Below are 19,416 nucleotides of genomic sequence, written 5' to 3' on the forward strand. Positions count from 1 at the left end.
ATCCCTAATAAGAATTTAATAAACAAAATAATTTTTTCTCATATTGTCATTTTTAAAATCAAAATCTATAATAAATAAATTTAAATATGATTAAATTCATAAATCATAATTTAGTGAGTGCAAAAGTCAAAACATCATTAAAGTAAAAGTGTAGTCATTAAAGTAAAGTAGTAAATGTATATATTTGTGATTTATATTATAAAAAATAAATTAAAATATATATAAGTTAAATATATGTATATATTATTGGGGTGGGTTTGGGGATAGGGATGGGGATGGGGATCACAATACCATCCCCGCCCCATCCCCAATCTTAGATAACGGAGATTGGAGATCCCTATCCCCATTCCCCATTTGTCCCCGAATTCTCCCCCCATTAGGGGCGGGTATCCAATAGAGCTCAGCCCCACTGAAAATTTTTGCCATCTCTAGACAACACCGGTATATAGATTCAATACAGAGACCAAAGAATAGCTACTGGTCAAGGGATATGGGAACACTATATTGATTCTTTGATTAAGTCTTCAAACTTCAAATGGCAGAAGAATAAATCGTGGAGAGAGAGAGAGAGAGAGAGAGAGAGAGAGAGAGAGAGAGAGAGAGAGAGAGAGAGAGAGAGAGAGAGAGAGAGAGAGAGAGAGAGAGAGAGAGAGAGAGAGGCACTTCTAGTAAGTCTGGGTGGTTTTTAATTAATTCATTTATTCAACTGAGAACGAAGCCAAGAATTCTTGCACTCTTTCATGGCTCTGATTGGAAATGGCAAAGAACTGGGTGCGATGCTACTACTCAAGAAAGGAGATATTTAGGTTTTTTTTTTTTTTTTAACGACAAGTATAAAAAAAATTTATTAATTCTATATCATCACGTTTTTGGTAACAAGATTGATGACATGGCAGGTGCCACATCATTTGGTATTAATATTTGGTATAACTATTTGGTATCTCAAGCATTTTTGTTACAACTTTGGTCATGTGCTACTATGTAATTTTTTATAAAGAAAATTCATAGCTACCAACTATCAGCGACAAACCAAAAAAGAAAAGAAAAAGGGGGTTAGAAGTAGAGTGTTTTTTGAATAGGATATTGATTTCATTAGATTTAATAATCATAGCAAGAGCTATAGTCTATAATGTACTTGAATAGAAAATAGACAAAATCTCGAACTCTATATCAAGCAAATGCAAACTCATTACAAGTCTGTTTTGAGCTCGCTATACCAGTGAACTTATAGTGTAAAGAACAAGCTCCGTGTCTTTTAGGGAAAAATCATTAGCTACTTGTGGTACCAAAGAGAAAATATACAAAATCTCGAACTCCGTGTCTTATTAGTCAATTCTGCAATTGTGGTACCAAAGAGAAGCCACTTCCTAGCAAACAAATATTAGTTACTCCTCATCCATAAGCCGTTTGAGGTACGCTCGCTATTCAAGATAGTCACCAACTCTACTAGAAATCTTGATCCTAATAGATAGGCATTTGAAGACCATATACCGACCTAAAAGCCCAAGAAGGTCCAATTCTGAGGCCAGGCCATCTCAATCCACTAAGTGATAAATGAGGGTGGCAAGACACCTTCCCTGAAAGCTCATGGATTAGACCTAGGAATCCCATATATGAGCTTAGGCCCAACAACCCAAGCCCAAACATGAGCAGCCCTAGCAGAAGCACAAGTCACCTTCTACCACACAGCCACTGTTGTTGCCACCTTCGTTCAGATTTTCAATGGTCGTCCTATCCAAAACATCAGTCGCCTCTAAAGTCTGGGGCAGCTTAAAGCTAAAATCACCAACCAATTCAAGCCTGCAAAGAGCAAAAAACAGGCATCACTCCTTTGGCGACCCTACATTGCTTCTATGCAAATTCCAATTAATCACCTGCACAGCGGTCGGAATCAGGGAGATTGAAGTCACCCTCGACCTACTCCTCCAAACTTGCTGACAACAAACCACCCAAAAAAAACCTAGCAAACTAGCCAAAACTGAAACCGGTTATCAACCATGACTTCGACACCCATGAATATTGATCCTCGCCTGCTAGATCTGACAAAGATAGGAGGAAAATCAAACGTTCCATCGCCGCCACTCTCTCCTCTTGAAGGACGAGAGACCTAGTGAGAAGTAGAGTTATTAACTTATTATGTGTAATATAATTAAAAGTATATAAAAAATCTCATGTTATCATAATGATAAGGAATTTATCGCTTTTATAAATAAAATGTATGACAAACATTACAGCATTGTAAAAAAAATATTTAATAAATTATTTTAAATATACATATATAGCAAATTATTGCATGTGATGTGAGATTTTTGCACAATACCCTTATTGATATTCCTGAAGTCAGTTAGTGCTGCTGTAGGTTGAAATTTTTCCGTTAAAATTAGTAAGGTTAAATCAGGGGCGGATCCATGATCAAAATATCAAATGAATCAAACTTATATTTAATATTTTTCTTATTAGAACATTTTTTTATGGTTGAGTTTTGAGTATTTGAAGAACTGAGAAATTAGGGTATTATGTAGGGATGGCAATAATCCCCATAGGGTGGGGTACCCATCGGGTATTCGACCCTAATGGGGAGAAATTTGGGGGAAATCGGGTAACGGGGATGGGGATCTCTAGTATTCGAATTCTGAAATCGGGTACGGGGTGGGGATGGTATTTTGATCTCCATCTCCATACCCACCCAATAAGAATTATCTAAAATATATATATATATATATTTTATATATTTTTGATAATATTTATAAATATATAACTATGTAAACTTCATCTTTTTGTCAATAGTTAAATTCTGTCAATATATTTTTGATATTATTCAATTCACCCTGTTCGAGTGAATGAGTAAGTTGTTAGGTTACACTAAGCAGTTGATTGTTGAATTTTTTTGTCAAATGCAAACTTTTATTGTTTTTTTTAAGTGAGACTTATATTTGTTTTGTTTGATTGAAATAAAAAAATTTATTTTATGTTGATGTTTGATTTTAACTTCATAGTTTACAATCGATAATTATTTGAATGAATTTTTATATAATAAATTAGTAATATTGTTAACGGGGATTGGGGCGGGTACGGGGACCTAATCCCCAATGGGGACGGGGACGGGGAATCCCCAGTTTCTTATTACAGGGATTGGGGCGGGTAAGGGGATGGGGAATGAAGTCGGGTATGAAGATGATAATTTAATTCACTTACCCTACCCTCACCATTGCCATCCCTAGTATTAGGTAAAAGTAGAAAGAGGAATAGAGAGGGAGGAATTGAAGGTTACAAAGAGGAAGACGAGACCGGAAGATGAAAAAATTCAGGATAAAGAGATAAACTCGATGGCATACACTGACATTTAATGATTTTTTTTCTCTGGTTGCTATTACTATATTAGCCTTATAGATATCATTTTTTTTAAATTTTTTTATGACCTTCTAAAATTTTGAGTTGCGTAGCAACACATGCAGCCTTACACATAAATTCGCTACTCCATGCAATATCTCGAACCTTAAAGGTGTACGGTACGTAGCTCTAGCTAAAGTCTTTCAAACCGACTACTCAACAGTGGATCCCTAGCTATATATAATAGATTGGGTCTTTTCAAGTTGTATATAATTCTTCACCATCTACATGAAATCGAATCTCCATGTTTTACGATTGCAAAACAATAGGGCTGCGTTGCCATGTGCAGGATATGAGATATGTGAAATCGTCTCTACCCATCTCAAAGTGCAGGCTTGAGGCTTTGATTAGGAAAAATTGGGTAATGGGGATGAGGATCTCCCGTATTCGAATTCTGAAATCGAGTATGGGACGAAGATGATATTTTGATTCCCATCCCCATACCCACCCAATAAGAATTATGTAATATATATATATATATATATATAAATGTATGCTCACCTAAGAGACAGTTTTTAAGAGACTGTAAGGGACAAGTGAATCTGATGGCTAAAAATAAATGTACAGTTTTAAGTTGTTATAATTTTTGCTTTTATATTTAATACATGTGATTGAGATGCATTTGTCCCTCACAGTCCCTTAAAACTGTCCCTTAGGTGAGCAAATATATATATATATATATGATATTATTTATAAATTAATATTTATGTAAACTTCATCTTTTAGTCAATATTTAAATTCAGTCAATATATTTTTAATATTATTCAATTCACCTTGTTGGAGTGAATGAGCAAGTTGTTAGGTTACACTAAGCAGTTAATTGTGGAATTTTTTTGTCCAATGCAGACTTTTTTTTTTTTTTTGTTTGATTGAAATAAAGAATTTTTTTAATGTTTGATTTCCACTTCATATTTTACAATCAATAATTATTTGTATGAATTTTTATATAATAAATTAATAATATTGTTAACAGGGGATTGAGGAGGGTACGGGGAGCTAATCCCCACCAGTTTCTTATTACGAGGATTGGGGTGGGTAAGGGGATGAGGAATGAAATCGGGTATGTGGATGGTAATTTAATCCTCTTACCCTACCCTCCCCATTGCCATCCCTAATTTAGATCATTTTTTTTTTTTTTTGACTTTGTCAAGGGGAACCTAAAGGCTTCCTAAGCTCCCTAATCCATATCATAGTTTTTGTTTGTTTGTTGCAATATGGATGGTTGTAGAAAAGACTTTGGTTCTCAAAAAAATGATGTGTATATATATATATTGATTAAATCTAATTAAAAGCTTGGATCTTAATTAGTAATAACTACACCAAGATATTCAATAAATTTAGTTTAAGGAAATTTCAAATTCAAATTATTTTTAATTTAATTTTGTATTAAATGATGGGGCCATGTATAGAAATTACTTATCTTTACTTAATTTTTTAGATAAATTATAAAGTTATATAGGTAATATAAGGAATTTCGAAAAAAATTCAATGATATATTAATTGGAGAGGTAAGAAGAGTAATTTTTTTTTCTCTTTGTCTTTATTTATTTTTTCATATGAGTTGATCAAATATATTAATAATTTAAAAAAAAAAGAGGTTTGGATCTCAATTTGAAAGTCCAACTAGAACTACTCATATGAATATCATATACACTCTGAAAAAAAAAAAAAAGGAAAAGGAAAAAGTGTGTATAATAATAGAGAAACAGGTACATTCCATTATACAAATAAAGTTACTAGTGGAGAGTGGAAGACAGGAAGACAAAGACAACTTCACTGAAAGTCCCCCATAGGCCCATAATAATATGTCTACATCCAAAATCACAATTAGACAAATTCATTGGACCCCATCTAATTAAAGTCCGATGGCTGTTTGACAAAGACATCTGTCTTTGAGAATCGAAATTGTCGTTGTCGATCTTTATTTTCTTTTGTCTAATATATCTAGCTCGTACTATATTGGATACTCATTCTTGACTCTTGGGTCATCCATTGAAGGAGAACTGGCATCCATCAAAACCTGCCACCAAGTATGAACATAATTAGATCATGGAATTAAGGACTTGTTGGAATTCAAATGTAGGGGCAAGACTAACTTACAACACCTATAGTTTGGCCACAAATATATTGAAAAAGACTTGTGATCACAATAGTTAAAAGTAAAAACGAGCTATAACATTGATCAAGTTTGTTTTTTCCTAACAAGATTATTAAGTTTGTAAACAAACGGAAAAAAAAGTGACTCAAGTATTTACGTAGTCTAAAAACAATTTATAAACATATTCAAAAAAAAAAAACAATTTATAAATGAGGTGTACGTATGACAGAGATATTGCATTCATGAGACTTATATACACCAAAACTTTTCTATTTGTCTATCCAAAAAAAAAAAACTTTTCTATTTGGTTCACATTCACATATGATCCAGATAGCAATCCAAAAACCCTAATCAAAAACATTAAAAGAAATTGAATCGGTTCGCACGTCCAAATCATAATGCAAAGTGATCCATGGTTTTTCAAGATATATTATTTACTAGATAAACTTTGGAATTTGTCCAAACTCTAGAGTAGCTAATGCCTTAATTAACGCTTTTATCACCACCAAATCACCATTATTTTAAGCAAACCATGGCCTGGTCTACCAAACTCTAATTGGTCTGTCAGATTCTTATCATGTATGGATATAACCGGATACAGCTTTAGATCGATCTCAGGTACACACACTGTAAACGTATCTGGGTTTTTTATCGAACACTCCACTTGTTCCTTATCATCGTCCCGATTCCCTAACGTGTAGTTTAGTATGGTTGCCGTGTGGTCTCTATTCCCTACAAATGCTGACCTTGTTTGTGTTATTTGGTTTCTGGGGAATCCAAAAACCGTATAATAAATGCACATAACGACGGTTCCCGTTGACTATGGAGACTAATAAATACAAATGAACGGGCCTGCATGAATTGTACTTACTTGGATCAGCAGTGACCAGCATCGCTGTCCCTCCAAAATCACAAGTCCCTCCGGCCACCTTCCTTCTCTGCCAGTAATTGTTGAACGCATACGACGCATGGGAGAGCAACGTCTCGGGATGGTAGCACGACCCGTTGGGCTGAATTGACTTGCAGTCCGCGCCCGACCCGCACGCATAGTCCATGGCCGCTTGGACTATCGGGTCGGGCACGGTCGGCTTGGCCACACACCACACTCCAGACTGGGGCTTTGTGTGTGGAGGAGTGTTTTTGGGTCCAGTTGGTGGTGGGGAGTTGACTGTAGGGAAGGGATTGACTGCTGGTGGGCTTAGAGGACTTATGGGTGGGCTTAGAGGAATGTTGGGTTGGGTTGGGGTATTGTTGGGTGGGCTTAGAATGATGCAGGGTTGGTGTGGGCTAGGCCCATTTTGAGGTGGGTATGTGGGAGATAAAATAGTAGGTGGTAGTTGTGGATTTACACAATAGGGAAGATTAGGAGGGACAGTTGCAGTAGGCAATGGGTTTGGTGCTGGTGAAACAGAAGGTGGAGAAGAAAATGGAGAGCTGGCTTGTACTACTGGTATGTCTATGTGGTTTGTTACTTTCAGCTTCTTCAGTATTTGAGTGGTACTTCTGTGTTGTTCTGCTTTCTGGGTTTGGGATAAACTTCTTGCATCTGTTCTAAAACAATTCATAGAAAAAAGTTGTAGAATTTGATCAAAGACAGTAGTGTTATTTTTGCACAAAGTTAGTGAAATAATATCAGTAAATGGTATTGGAGTAACTTGCTTACCACATAGAGTGCTGGAAATGAGGATGTAAAGGATTAGTATTAGGGACTCCATCCAAGAGAAGCCAAACTGATGAAAGCTGAAAAACCCAGAAGAACTAACTGAAACTTCTGCTTGATTAAGCCATCTCCCAGGCAAAGACTTGGGTAATAAATAGATAAGGGAGAAATGTAGTACAGGGACGAAAATAGTAACCAAAGCGTAGGCCGTAATTGATAAACTAGAGAAACTAAAGTAGACTCCAGATTCCTTTGTTCTTACTTTCTGCTATGACTCATATTTGTGTACAAGTGAATTTTCTGTCTTTGTGTCTTCCTTTGAATATATTCTTGCTTGGCAGTGGAGAAATATGAAAATTGGAATTTTCTGAACTTTATTTTGCTTGTTTTCTACTCAAAGAGAACCCTCTCCTTGTCTATAACAGGTTCTAAATTTCACAGCAAGTCTTTATTTAAACTTAACCTAGACAGTTGTAGGTGCAGCTATATACTATCAATCTAGTAGTCTTGTTTAGCTCACCTCTCAATATTTTGAAGTTTTAACCTTTTTTCTTTTAGATCAGCATGGTATGCTTTAACAATCAGCACCTCAGATTCATACCCCGGTATGCTAACATATTAATATATGAAGTTACTGCTAGAGGTTAAATCAAATTTTAAAATGTACGTTTGATGAGTGGATACAATACTGCCATGTCTTGAACTTGAAAGTATGAATCTTGGGTTGCATTTTACACTTCAGGAATCTTGGTTCATGCTTGTCTTTGTACTTGACACCTAGGAGGGAGGTATTGTATAGAGACTGAAAGATTCAATACACACCTGTGCATCACCGCTCACAGACCAGATAATTGGGGAAGAGAGTGCTATAGAAAACTGTTGCTGGTTCGTTTTGATTGAAGCTAAATCCTAGCTAGTTTATGCATATATCTTGTACTTTGCATATTTTGGTTGTCTCTTTGGAACTTTGCCTCTTATATATCCACTTATTTTTTTGTCCACATTCACTTGGACCGACTTTCAAAGTTTTAACTAAGAACAACTAACTATTCATGTGAATACCAAGACACATATTCACATTCAGCATGAAATTCTTTGCTACATCTTTCCAGAAAAAGAACTCATATCATTCATTCGTCAGGCTTAGTATAGTTAGCTCTTATTCTTGTGGATAACTTTTATAATAAAATCTCTATGTCAGCCTGTATTTAATTTATGATATAGAGTTCAAGTTTGAACAGACTCTTCAATCTTACTTGGACAATGAATTATCTTACTTTTGGCAATGACCCCTTGCCATCTATAAATTATGGCTTGAAGTGTTCTTGAACTTAGAAAGCTACTTTTTTAAGCTTCATTCGTCATTACTTACATGTTTTTAGAACATCTAAATGCTTCAAAGTTGGATAAATAAGGTTACTGGTAGAAAAGCCCATAGTGTTCTTGAATTTATAAAGTAGAATTATCTAGCTTCGTTTCTCCCAAGGTACATTCTAAATAAGGTTACTGGTAGAAAAGCCCATAGTGTTCTTGAATTTATAAAGTAGAATTATCTAGCTTCGTTTCTCCCAAGGTACATTCTGTTTGAGTTCAAATTAGACATTGCTTCTAAACTTGGATAAGATAATTTTACCGTTGGAGATGGTCCCCAAGTCTCGTGGCATTTATAATCCAGGCTTAAGAACGTTTTTCTAAATGTAGAAAGAAATTTATTTAGCTTCATCATTCAAAATGTAAATCTTGTTTTGGCATTCAAAACTCAACATTCTAAACTTATTTAAGTAGTGTTACCGTTGGCAATGGCTACTGCCATCTACAATGATCTAGGCTTAAACTTCTTTTGAATTTAGACATCAATGTGATTAGGTTCATTATTACTCAAATTTTGAAGTCCAAATCTAAATCTTATATTTGGTTTTGACTAAATAATGTGACCGTTGGCGCAAATGGTCTCTTGCCATCTTTAATTTTTATCATTATTGTCGTATATGGCCTGAAAAGGCATGAAATCCTGTGTTCAACATGACAATTAAGCTTGCTAAGTATATAAGTTCTGTTCAAGTGTTCAAATTGGTCATCAGTCTGTGATTGCTAAGCTGCAGCCTAATTCAAAGCAATAACGAAATATGGCTGCAGCACCTATCCAAAAGTTTATGGTTACTGAAAATGAAATATTTATTCATAAGATTGTATGGACACGTCCATTCGCAGGGTCATGGAAGTTAAACTACGCCTATGCTTATAACCAGACTTCAAGAAAAGCTTTTGTTGGCTGTGTTATAAGATTTGAAAATGCAGCGTTTAAAGCTCTCTTGGCAGGAGCGGCAGGTCAGGACGCAAGGTCAACTTCAGACGCTGCATTGATGGCCTTGACTGCTGCTGTTGGCTTAGCAGTAAGTCAAGGTGGAGACTTTCTCGAAATAGAGGGAGAGAATGAAACTACGTTCTCCTTGGTCACAGGCCAGACCCCTCCATCAGATGAACTGACAAGGGAGCTTATGTTTAGGTGCCTAAGGGAGCTGCAGAATTTCAGAAGGGTGGAGTTTCGCCATGTGAAACCTGACACCAATGAGGCGGCCAACCACCTAGCTGGAATGGCCATGGAGACGGAGGAGAGCTGGTTTTATGCAGACAACCCTCCACCTGAAGTAGCTGCAATTCTGGATGCTGATGTCAATGGTCGTTATGTGCTATGGGAGCATCCTAGCAATCTGTAATTTCATTCTTTCAGCTAGTTGCATCTTTTTCATTTTCTTAATACATTTTGAATATATTGTTGCAACAAGCTAGTACTTTCAGCGTCCCATTTATATAATCTTTCAAAAAATTCTTAATCCTCTACCATATCTGATTTACTGTACAAAAATCCGATTTTCCGGTTCTTTTGCTATCTAGTACAATTGCATTAGGTGGCCTTTTCAATACTAATGGAGTTCTTTCCCCTGAAACTTTTATGGTTTTGCTCATTAAATAATAGGCAAACTGCCTGTTTTGCCTAAAATCAGTAATGAATGAGTTGAAATTTTATATTATCTATCATTTGACGATAACAAATACAAATGATTTGTATATTTTGGTCAGACCGTCATAATGATGCTAAAGATAATAAGGATTTGTGGAGCATTTCACCAATTTAAGTTCCTTCTTGTTTTGGAGAAACAGTATTTATGTCAGTTGTTAGATTTGGAGGTAATTCCGACTTGTTTAATAAATTGTGTTGTAACGGAAGGAATTGCTACCCAGTTACCGGTGACTATGTCGGATTCTGGCGGACTTTGGTTATGCGGCCTAGGCAGGCAGAGGGGAAGGAGGACCCAAAAAAAAAAAAAACCTTGATTGTGGGTGCGCTCTGAAATTTGTTGGGTTTACATAGAAGAATCACATGGGGCTAAATTAGGTTTGGTCCTAACGGCCGAAAAATATCGACTTTAAAAAATACGAAGTCCCAATGCAACGGTAACTTTCCCATTCTGTCTTCTTCTTGCTTCTTTGATTAAAGACCCCAACAAAACCAAACTTCCCCATCACAAAAGTTCATAGCTTTATTCCACAATGGCACTGGAAGGAGATTCACTACTCACTTCACTAAAACTACAACAGGAAGAACAGAGAGAGAGGCTTATTATAGTGAGCGGTCCTTGCAAGGTGGTTGAGTATTTGCAGCCAGTAATGTCAAAAGAGCTTCTCTGCAAGTTCCCAGACAACTCTGCCTTCGATTTCGACTACACGCAGAGCTCGATATGGTCTCCGCTGGTCCCGCGGGCTTACGCTCCGATGGATTTGGACTTCGATTTCGATTTCATGACCCCGAGAAAGCTCACATTTGATCAAGTGGAGTTGGAGTCTAACAATCAAAGTAGCAGCATCAAGAAAGTGGGTTCTAGTGGTAAGAAGAAGATGTGCACTGCTGGGTTTAATCTTAACTTGAGTGCATTGAAGAAGAAGAAGTGGAGAAGCAAGAAGAACAAGATGGCATTGGTACCTGATTTCTCTCCAACTCCTGTTAAGGGTAATTGTTACCCCATTGCCTCAAAGGTACTGCCAGATTTTCTGGGTTCTGTAGATCTTTGCTTTAGTTTTGTTTATTTGTGTTATTTCAATAAATTGAGCTCTTTTTAGATGAAAGAATCTGAGGTAGAGCAGAGGGTATTAGTAGATCACTCGATTTGAGATTAGACCCGTTAGATTTTTATATGAAGAATAAGGATTCAGGGAGTTTCAGATAGAGGGATGAGATTTAGCAGCCTTTTCAATTATAAGTTGAAATTTTTTCAGAAACATATAAAAACCCAGTAAAGGAATCAGAGTTTTGGGCTTCTTTTGTCGTTTTAGCAGGGGAAAGATTAGTGCTTTAATGAATCCGGTAACTGATGGTCTTCTGTTTGATCTGTTAATGGTTTCTACAATGTAAATGTGTTTGGTTCAGGTATGTCTTCTGTTTGATCTGTTAATGGTTTCTACAATGTAAATGTGTTTGGTTCAGGTATGGAATAAGGTGCTGAAAGCTGCCTCCAAGCACTTCAAGAAGAAGAAGAGAGATCCAATGGCTCATGTGAGGCTCTCCAATTACATCAAAGAGGGAAATATCTGAAGCCTCTTCCACTTCCTCATTTGTAATTCTTTATTGTTCCATTACTTCATTTATTTAATTATTCATCTCCGTAACCAGCATTCTTATAACAATAACATTACTTGGTATAAATGTCTGATCTTTATCATAAAGGTCACATAGTACTAGATTGAAAAAGAATACATTGATAAAATTCTGCAGTAGTATTGCAGAACTCAAATTCAACCGCTTTTAGTTTTAAGGCTTGCTAACATGACCTCAATTAAGCTGCCAAAAGCAGCAGAAGAAGACCCACCATCATCAACAGCCTTCCTACATATTCCACTCATTTCTTGAACCCTCTTCCTAATCTCACCATCACCCTCCATCAAACGTCTCAGAGCTCTCTCAATCTCATCCGCCGTTACAAAGTCACCACCATCCTTTCTGTAAATAACACTCAACTCCACCCCCAATCCCAAGTCCCTCGTCATCTGAAATGCATTGAGCTGTTGCTCAGCATACAATGGCCAAGTAACAATAGGCACACCAAACCACAAGCTTTCCAATATAGAGTTCCACCCACAATGTGAGACAAATCCCCCAATTGCTCTATGACTTAAAACCTCCACTTGTGGGGCCCACCCACACCACATTCCCATCCCTTTAGTCCTCTCCGAAAATCCATGAGGTAAAAAATCATCATAATTTGTGTGCTCACCTGAAATGTATAAAAATTAATGTTAATTAATGTCAAGTTTATGAATGCACAGGTATCAATGGATTAGATATCTATGTCGATAAAGATTATATAAAACTTTTATGTAAAATAATTTCAATTTCGCTACTACAATAATTAGTAACAAAAAAAATTGAGGAGAAAACTAAACACCTTTTTTTTTTCCAAGTCAAAACGGCTATCCTTAAGTCATAACCATTGATGAAACCATAGAATACAGAAGGGGGAGGGGGACATAGTGCCAAAACCTGACGAGAACATCCTAAAATAATATCATGAGTCCATACTAATTTTTTGTATTCTAAAACAGACTAAATAGCAAAGAGTGCACAACTAGCTACTCCATTCGCTTTACAATTTTGGCGACATACAGGAAATATAATGCTTACGTAGAGCCATAATACACTAATACGACCAACTTTCTCACTATGTTGCCACCGAAAAATTAATTCGGTGACACTTGATTTCATTATGCTACTAGGAGGCTAAAATAATGCCAAAACCTGACAAGAACATCCTAAAATAATATCATGAGTCCCTACTAATTTTGTGTATTCTAAAACATACTAAATAGCAAAGAGTGCCCAACTGGCTACTCCATTTGCTTTACAATTTTGGCAACATACAGGAAAGATAATGCTTACGTAGAGCCATAATACACTAATACGACCAACATTCTCACTATGTTGCCACTGAAAAATTAATTCGGTGACACTTGGTTTCATTCTGCTACTAGGAGGCTGACGATGCAAGGAACTCGCTGCCGTCTTAGGCCAGATATCGCATGGGTAATGGGAAACCCCGCCCCCGCCCCCGCTTGACAAATGCTGGGAAATCCCGCGGGTACCCCGCCCCCACCCCTGTTTGCCCATTCCTACGCCGGAAGCATTCCGGTCATCCCACCTCCACCAACACCCCCTCCATTCCCTACCCCTTGCAGCCTATACCTGACAATGCTTAACCACTCGATAGTATATTTGGGATGATCAGAAACCGATGTTAACCACCAATCTCCACCAAAACCCCTCCCTTGGTCTACCCAACATCGATCTGAGATCGAATTGGATCCCATCACCGTTGCAGTCCAAGCCGCCCAATCAAGCTCCCCGTGCGCCATTTCCTTCGTCGTCAATGCCTAGAGATAGGAGACACTGCGATCTGGGTATAGATCACGCAACCCCAACCTGAATGGACTCAGCCTCCACCACGTTCCACCACCCCTCCGCCTATGCTTTTCACACTAACCATCGCTTTTGAGCGGTAGTGACAGGGTTCGAACTAGAACCCTTTTTACCTTCAATGTGTAGACGCTTCTCTGGCCATCACCAATGAACAACCAGTCCTCTTTGGCCAGTCCGACGACAACATCCCAAAGACGCGCCGTTGGACAAGGCATGAAGCGTCTTGGAAGAGACCAAGCCTAGGCGGCGTGTTCTTTTAGAGAGAGGGAAAAAAAAATTCATTGAGGAAAACTTTTATATATAGAACCATGATTTCAACTTCTAGTATATGTATATTCAGGTCCTATAAACCATTAAAAAAAATCAAATTATTGTGTGTTATCAACTATGTATTTGTAATTTTATGTAATTCAAGAAATGGAGCAATAGAGCGTTTCTCTAAATAGTTATCAAGGCAGCCTCGCTCTCTCCGTAACCACGTCTAGGGTTAGGGTTTTTTGCTGTCTGCAGCGTTTCTCTCCAACATCAATGGCAATTGATGCAATGGTCGCGCGTCTCGCTGCTTCTCTCACTCTCGCAGAGGGGAAGAGGCCTGTGGATTTGCCCCCATCCAAGGGACTATGACAACCTGAAGCTTTCATGGTGGGAAAGCTACTCATAGCAAGAGACTATACTCAGCTCGCCGCTCATTCATGGGGATGTTCCGATCTGCATGGAGGGTGAATGGCACCCTTAGGGTTGAGGAAACCGGAGAAGATGATCGGGTTCTTTTCTCTTTTTCGGATCCGGCTGACAGAGTTAGGGTTTGGAAAGGAGGACCATGGGGTTTCAACAAAGCTCTGATTGCACTCGCAGACTATGACGGCGTCGGACAGATCTCGGGGGTGCCATTGAGGGGGTCATCCTACTGGATGACATTATTGGGTGTTCCTCCTTCTTTTCGATCTGAAAGGATTATGCGACTGATTAGCAGTACCTTGGGTGATTTCAAAGAGTATAATAGAACTGCTTTCTAGCAAAGGGTACTGCGCATACGAGTTGAGATCAAGTATGCTAAACCATTGTTGTTCAAATAGAGGTTCTGGGTTGAAGATGATGTTCAGTTTTTGGTAAAGTTCAAATATGATAAGGTCTTTGGGTGTTATGGGTTGTGTACTTTTGTTACCCACGTTGGCCTCCCGTGCTCTGGCCCAGAATTGGCGGAGGAAGAGGAGGAGGTTTCAGGTGTGGTGGCACAACCATCTGCACTGCCGGCACTGCTTGATAAGCCAGGGAAGAGTTCTAATGAACATAGGGTTTCGGCGACTGGCCCAACCCTAATTTTCAAGGCAAAACTACCTAGCAACGTTCCAGAGTTCTGTCTTCCTCCATCAATGGCAGCGGAGCGGCGTGAGAAGAGGCATGTACAAATTAGGGAGATCACAGAACCACGACAACAGGTTGAATCTATTCTTGGCCAAAGTCGGGTTAGAGATGGTGATGAGGTAATTATTTCTCCCAAAAAGCTGAGACTGAGTTTAGCTATAGACAAGAAGAATTTGGATGCAGTGACTATGGGACTTCTGGAGAGGCCATCTGAGCAGGTTGAGCAGCAGAAAAGAAAGAGAGGCCGGCCTTTGGGGAGTGTGAATAAATTGCCTTATGGCATGGCGGGAAAAGGAAAAAATGCCAACAAGGAGGGTGTCTTGGGAAAGAAGGTTCCAAACAAGAGCAAGAAGACCAACCTGATGCCGAGGTTGTTAGCTGCTGAAGGGACTGAAGATGATACTATCTCCAACCCTAAGGGGAAGGAGATGGTACTTTCTTAGATCTCTATGGTGCCTAGACATCTGGATGCAAGTCTTTTAAAGTATGAATTTTCTCTATGAGCTTTTCTAAGATGTTTCTAGTCTTTGTTTGTACCATAATTGAGTGTTTGGCAGATTAGGCTAGATGATTGATTTTACCTTAGGAAGCGAGTTATTCTTGCTTAGCTAGGCTTGCTCTCCAGCAAGTGTCCCTTTAGACTTTAATGAGTTTAGTATAGGCTTAGATAGGATTTCTGGTGATTGTACCAGGTTTCTTGTGTAAGTGCTTGTTAGACTCTTGTCTGTTTTCATGGCTTTGATTTCTAATAATATCAAATTCTATTAAAAAAAAAAAACTAAGTATTTGTGACCATATTCTATTTCTAATTTTTGTCTTCCAAAAGTATAGCATCTACTAATAAGGTATGTTATTAATTCAAGAGATGTAATTTTTCAAATATTTTCATTTGTCATCATTATGTCCTTGATTTCTTATGGTAAAGTTTTACGATTGAACTTTTCTTTTTGTATATTCTTTTACGAATTTAATGGTTGTTTATTCTCAATTGTTACCTTTTAATGGATGTAATCAAAATTTCAGACCATATATGGCTATATGCTCACCTGGCGTTGCCATGGTTCCTTTTGGTGGGTTTTGGCGTACAGACCACAAGAATCTCTGGCCACTTTGCTCGAGCCCGATTGCCATCTCTTTCAATTGGGTTTCATCAAAGCTCCCAGAGCTCCCAAAGCAGAGGAACACCACTGATTTTGGGGACTGCTCATCAAGCCATTTCATGATCTTGTCAACTTTGGTAAGGTTAGATTGAACTTCATACTTACCTTTGATGTCAACCAAGGGACCAACTGCGTAAACATGCGGCTGCGCTTGACTTTGCTCATTTTCATTACCATCAAAAAGTGAGTGAACCGCATGGGATTCGAGCTCAACCAACGTGTTGATGATTATGCCCTTGGTTTCCTTGAACCTTCTAGCATGGTTTGCAAATGAAATGTATCCACCATTGTTGAAGGCAAATCCAGGCATTACATTTGTGGGCACTGGGTTGATATAACTCGGTACAATCGAGTCAGGATCCGATTCTTCAAACACTTTGCCAACTTGGTCGTACCGTTTTTGAAGGTAGAGCAACAAACCAAGAAAAGCTGCTCCAGAAGTGAAGAAAACAAATGATGGAACCTTGAGTTCATGGGCTACGTCAATCATGGTAGTGCAGAACATGTCAACAATCACTCCAGCAATTTGTGACGTGTTAGGTAAGACCTGGTTGATAATGGTGTCCTTGACATGGTTCTTGTATTTGTCTATGTAATCACCGAGGAACTTCTCTACAGACTCAAACTCAGTTGGGGGATCTACAGTGGGAAGATGGATGAGTTTTATGTGGGTGTGGGACGCTGCAGGAACCGGCTGACTAGTGTTTGGCTGATCCGCAGCGACTCCAAATGGCGATTTCATTACAAGAATTATTACTGAGAATCGATCGCTTAGATTCAACATACGTTTCGAGAACTCGATTGTGGATACTAGATGACCTACAGCTGGTGTGGGGACGAACACAAGCCCTGCTCTCTTCATAATTGGACGTATGGTGTTGTTCTATCTTGTTTCCTCGTTATGTGTTTGCTACATCTCTATATGTATTGGCATGCAGCAGTACTGTGTGAGTGTGTGGCTGGACGTCTCTCATTTTTATGTGGTATAGACCTAATGGCCTACACATCTCTCATTTTTTTTGATCTGATGTTTTACCTTTTGTCATTCATTCATTCGTTCTCCTTATTCATGGAAGAGATTGCAATTGGGATCGAGAATATTCGCAACAACAAAGCTTCGTGGTCCTTAAGAAGGCCACAAACGCTAAGCTACCAAGATGTGATTGCAATATGTCATCGGAAAAAAAAAGAAAAAAGAAGATGTGATTGCAATATACACGTTAGAGTGATAGTCGTTCTCATGAGGATTTTTTTAAGGTGAGATTCTTCCTCTTTTTCTCTTTGCATTTGATATTATAATTCTATGCATTCATGAATTTTTTATTCTTTGAAATATATATATATATATATATATATTTTGGACGACTACAATGACATAATAGTTGGTGGATGGAAGGCAAAGTTGGTCAAGACCAACTCTGGAGAGCAGAAATGGGGCTTCTTCAGTGCCAAGAAGAAATGATTATGACGCCTCAAGTTATGCATACACAAATGCAATATTGTACTTGTTTGAACCTAAAATTAACATTTTTTCCCAATAAGGGGGACTCGAAGAAATCTGGGCCAATATCCGTTGCCCAAGCCATATATTTTCGATAAGTTCGGAATATATTGTTTAGAGGCTAAATAAAGCCTACTTGAAGACCAAGTGATCTTAAAGCAAATCGTGATCTTATCGGTTTACTATTAATAATCAAGATATTTGATAATTAATAGTGGTTTGCTCGGTTGCGAAGATGGAGCATATGGAAAAATCTTTGCATTAAAGATGGCCTCATAGTTTTGTTTGGCTAGGATTCTGATGGACATATTTGGCAAAAGATCAACAAGGACTCTTCTTGGTTACATGCATGTCATGGTTTTATCAATTAAGGAAGGGTAGGTGAATTAATGAAGTTTTCACCCATAATTGCATGAGTCTATTAATATATATATATATATATATATATATATATATGGAAGCATGCGGTTAAAAATGAACATATATATATATATATATATGTATATATATATATATGTATATATGATGTGTATATGCAATTAAACATGGCGAATATGCTGTCCTCCTTTACTTCAAGATGGTCCATACAATTAAGTCTTATGGTGGAGCAAGAAAGGAAGGGCATAATCGTGCTTATAATCGTGCTTGATGGCAGTCAACAGAAGAGAGAGAGAGAGAGAGAGATATATATATATATATATATATATATATATATATATATATATAAGTTAATTGTGCAAGTTGCATGGTCCAAATCGATTACGTGGGCTATATGTATATGCATGCAATTAATGATTGCAGAGTCCCCGCGAGGAGTCCTCGCGAAGATACCCCGCGAATTACATGCATATCCTACCGCATCCAAGAAGAAAGTTACGTCCAAGACTCTAAGAGGCAATTTATCCTTGCCTACATTCTAGCGGCGACAGAGGAGGATAATTATTAATTGACTACGATAGATATCAAAACTATTAAGAGTTTTGAAGGCCAATAACTGTGGCCTAAAATATAGTATTTCATTCCTATTAGGAAGGAAAATCTGTAGTAGCCTATATATAGAGGCTAAAGACGACACAGTAAGGGACAACTCTCAAATCAACTAATCATACAGATTGTCAAAGCCTCTCCTGAGCAAACCTACCCGCAACCTAGTTGTAACCCAGCTAAGCAAGGGTAAAGCCCCCGCAACCCAGCGAAGCTAAAGTCACGCTTTAGCAAAACCCGTGCTTTCTCCAAACTTCCCAGTGATTGCTCTGCTCAACCTACAACGTTGAGTATCGATTCAGTGACGCTAAGAGATCACAACCAAAGCCCTTACCCGTAAGGCAAGAAGTCCTTTTCCGAAAGGCATAGAGAAGAACCTGGTGACGAGGTTGATGCTCTCCTCATCCATGGCGTTTGATCAAGAAGTCAGGTCAAGGGATTCTCCGACGACTGCACCCCATGGTGCTGGCACGTCTGCGCACACGCTCAAAAGAGACAGTTTGCACCCATACTGGTTTTGGAGCCAAACATCTTCCATATATATATATATATATATATATATATATATATATTAATAGACTCATGCAATTATGGATGAAAGCTTCATTAATTCACCAACCCTTCCTTAATTGATAAAGCCATGACATGCACGTAACCAAGAGGAGTCCTTGTTGATCTTTTGCCAAATATGTCCATTAGAATCCTAGCCAAACAAAACCATGAGGCCATCTTTAATGCAAAGATCTTTCCATATGCTCCATCTTCGCAACCGAGCAAACCACTATTAAT

The 19,416-nt window shown here is 38.0% G+C and overlaps 3 protein-coding genes across 3 annotated transcripts; 1 reads left to right on the forward strand and 2 right to left on the reverse strand.

Annotated features, from left to right (window-relative positions):
- Nucleotides 1–5,059: 5,059 nt before the first annotated feature.
- Nucleotides 5,060–7,413, reverse strand: LOC112185373 (classical arabinogalactan protein 9). Its single transcript, XM_040515123.1, has 3 exons — nt 7,152–7,413; nt 6,360–7,034; nt 5,060–5,410 (listed from the first exon to the last, which is right to left on the reverse strand). Exons 1-3 carry the CDS (start codon nt 7,201–7,203, stop codon nt 5,376–5,378), a joined length of 762 nt encoding a protein of 253 aa, XP_040371057.1. The 5' UTR covers nt 7,204–7,413; the 3' UTR covers nt 5,060–5,375.
- Nucleotides 7,414–10,440: 3,027 nt separating this feature from the next.
- Nucleotides 10,441–11,831, forward strand: LOC112190352. The gene is made up of 2 exons (XM_024329788.2): nt 10,441–11,183; nt 11,632–11,831. Exons 1-2 carry the CDS (start codon nt 10,701–10,703, stop codon nt 11,737–11,739), a joined length of 591 nt encoding a protein of 196 aa, XP_024185556.1. The 5' UTR covers nt 10,441–10,700; the 3' UTR covers nt 11,740–11,831.
- A 9-nt stretch (nt 11,832–11,840) lies between these two features.
- Nucleotides 11,841–17,183, reverse strand: LOC112190351 (anthocyanidin 3-O-glucosyltransferase 2). Its single transcript, XM_024329787.2, has 2 exons — nt 16,029–17,183; nt 11,841–12,418 (listed from the first exon to the last, which is right to left on the reverse strand). The coding sequence occupies exons 1-2, from the start codon at nt 17,002–17,004 to the stop codon at nt 11,940–11,942; spliced, it is 1,455 nt and encodes a 484-aa protein (XP_024185555.1). The 5' UTR covers nt 17,005–17,183; the 3' UTR covers nt 11,841–11,939.
- Between the last annotated feature and the right edge of the window lie 2,233 nt (nt 17,184–19,416).

The sequence above is a fragment of the Rosa chinensis genome, chromosome 2, assembly GCF_002994745.2.
Source record: "Rosa chinensis cultivar Old Blush chromosome 2, RchiOBHm-V2, whole genome shotgun sequence".
In the NCBI taxonomy this organism is placed as follows: Eukaryota; Viridiplantae; Streptophyta; class Magnoliopsida; order Rosales; family Rosaceae; genus Rosa; species Rosa chinensis.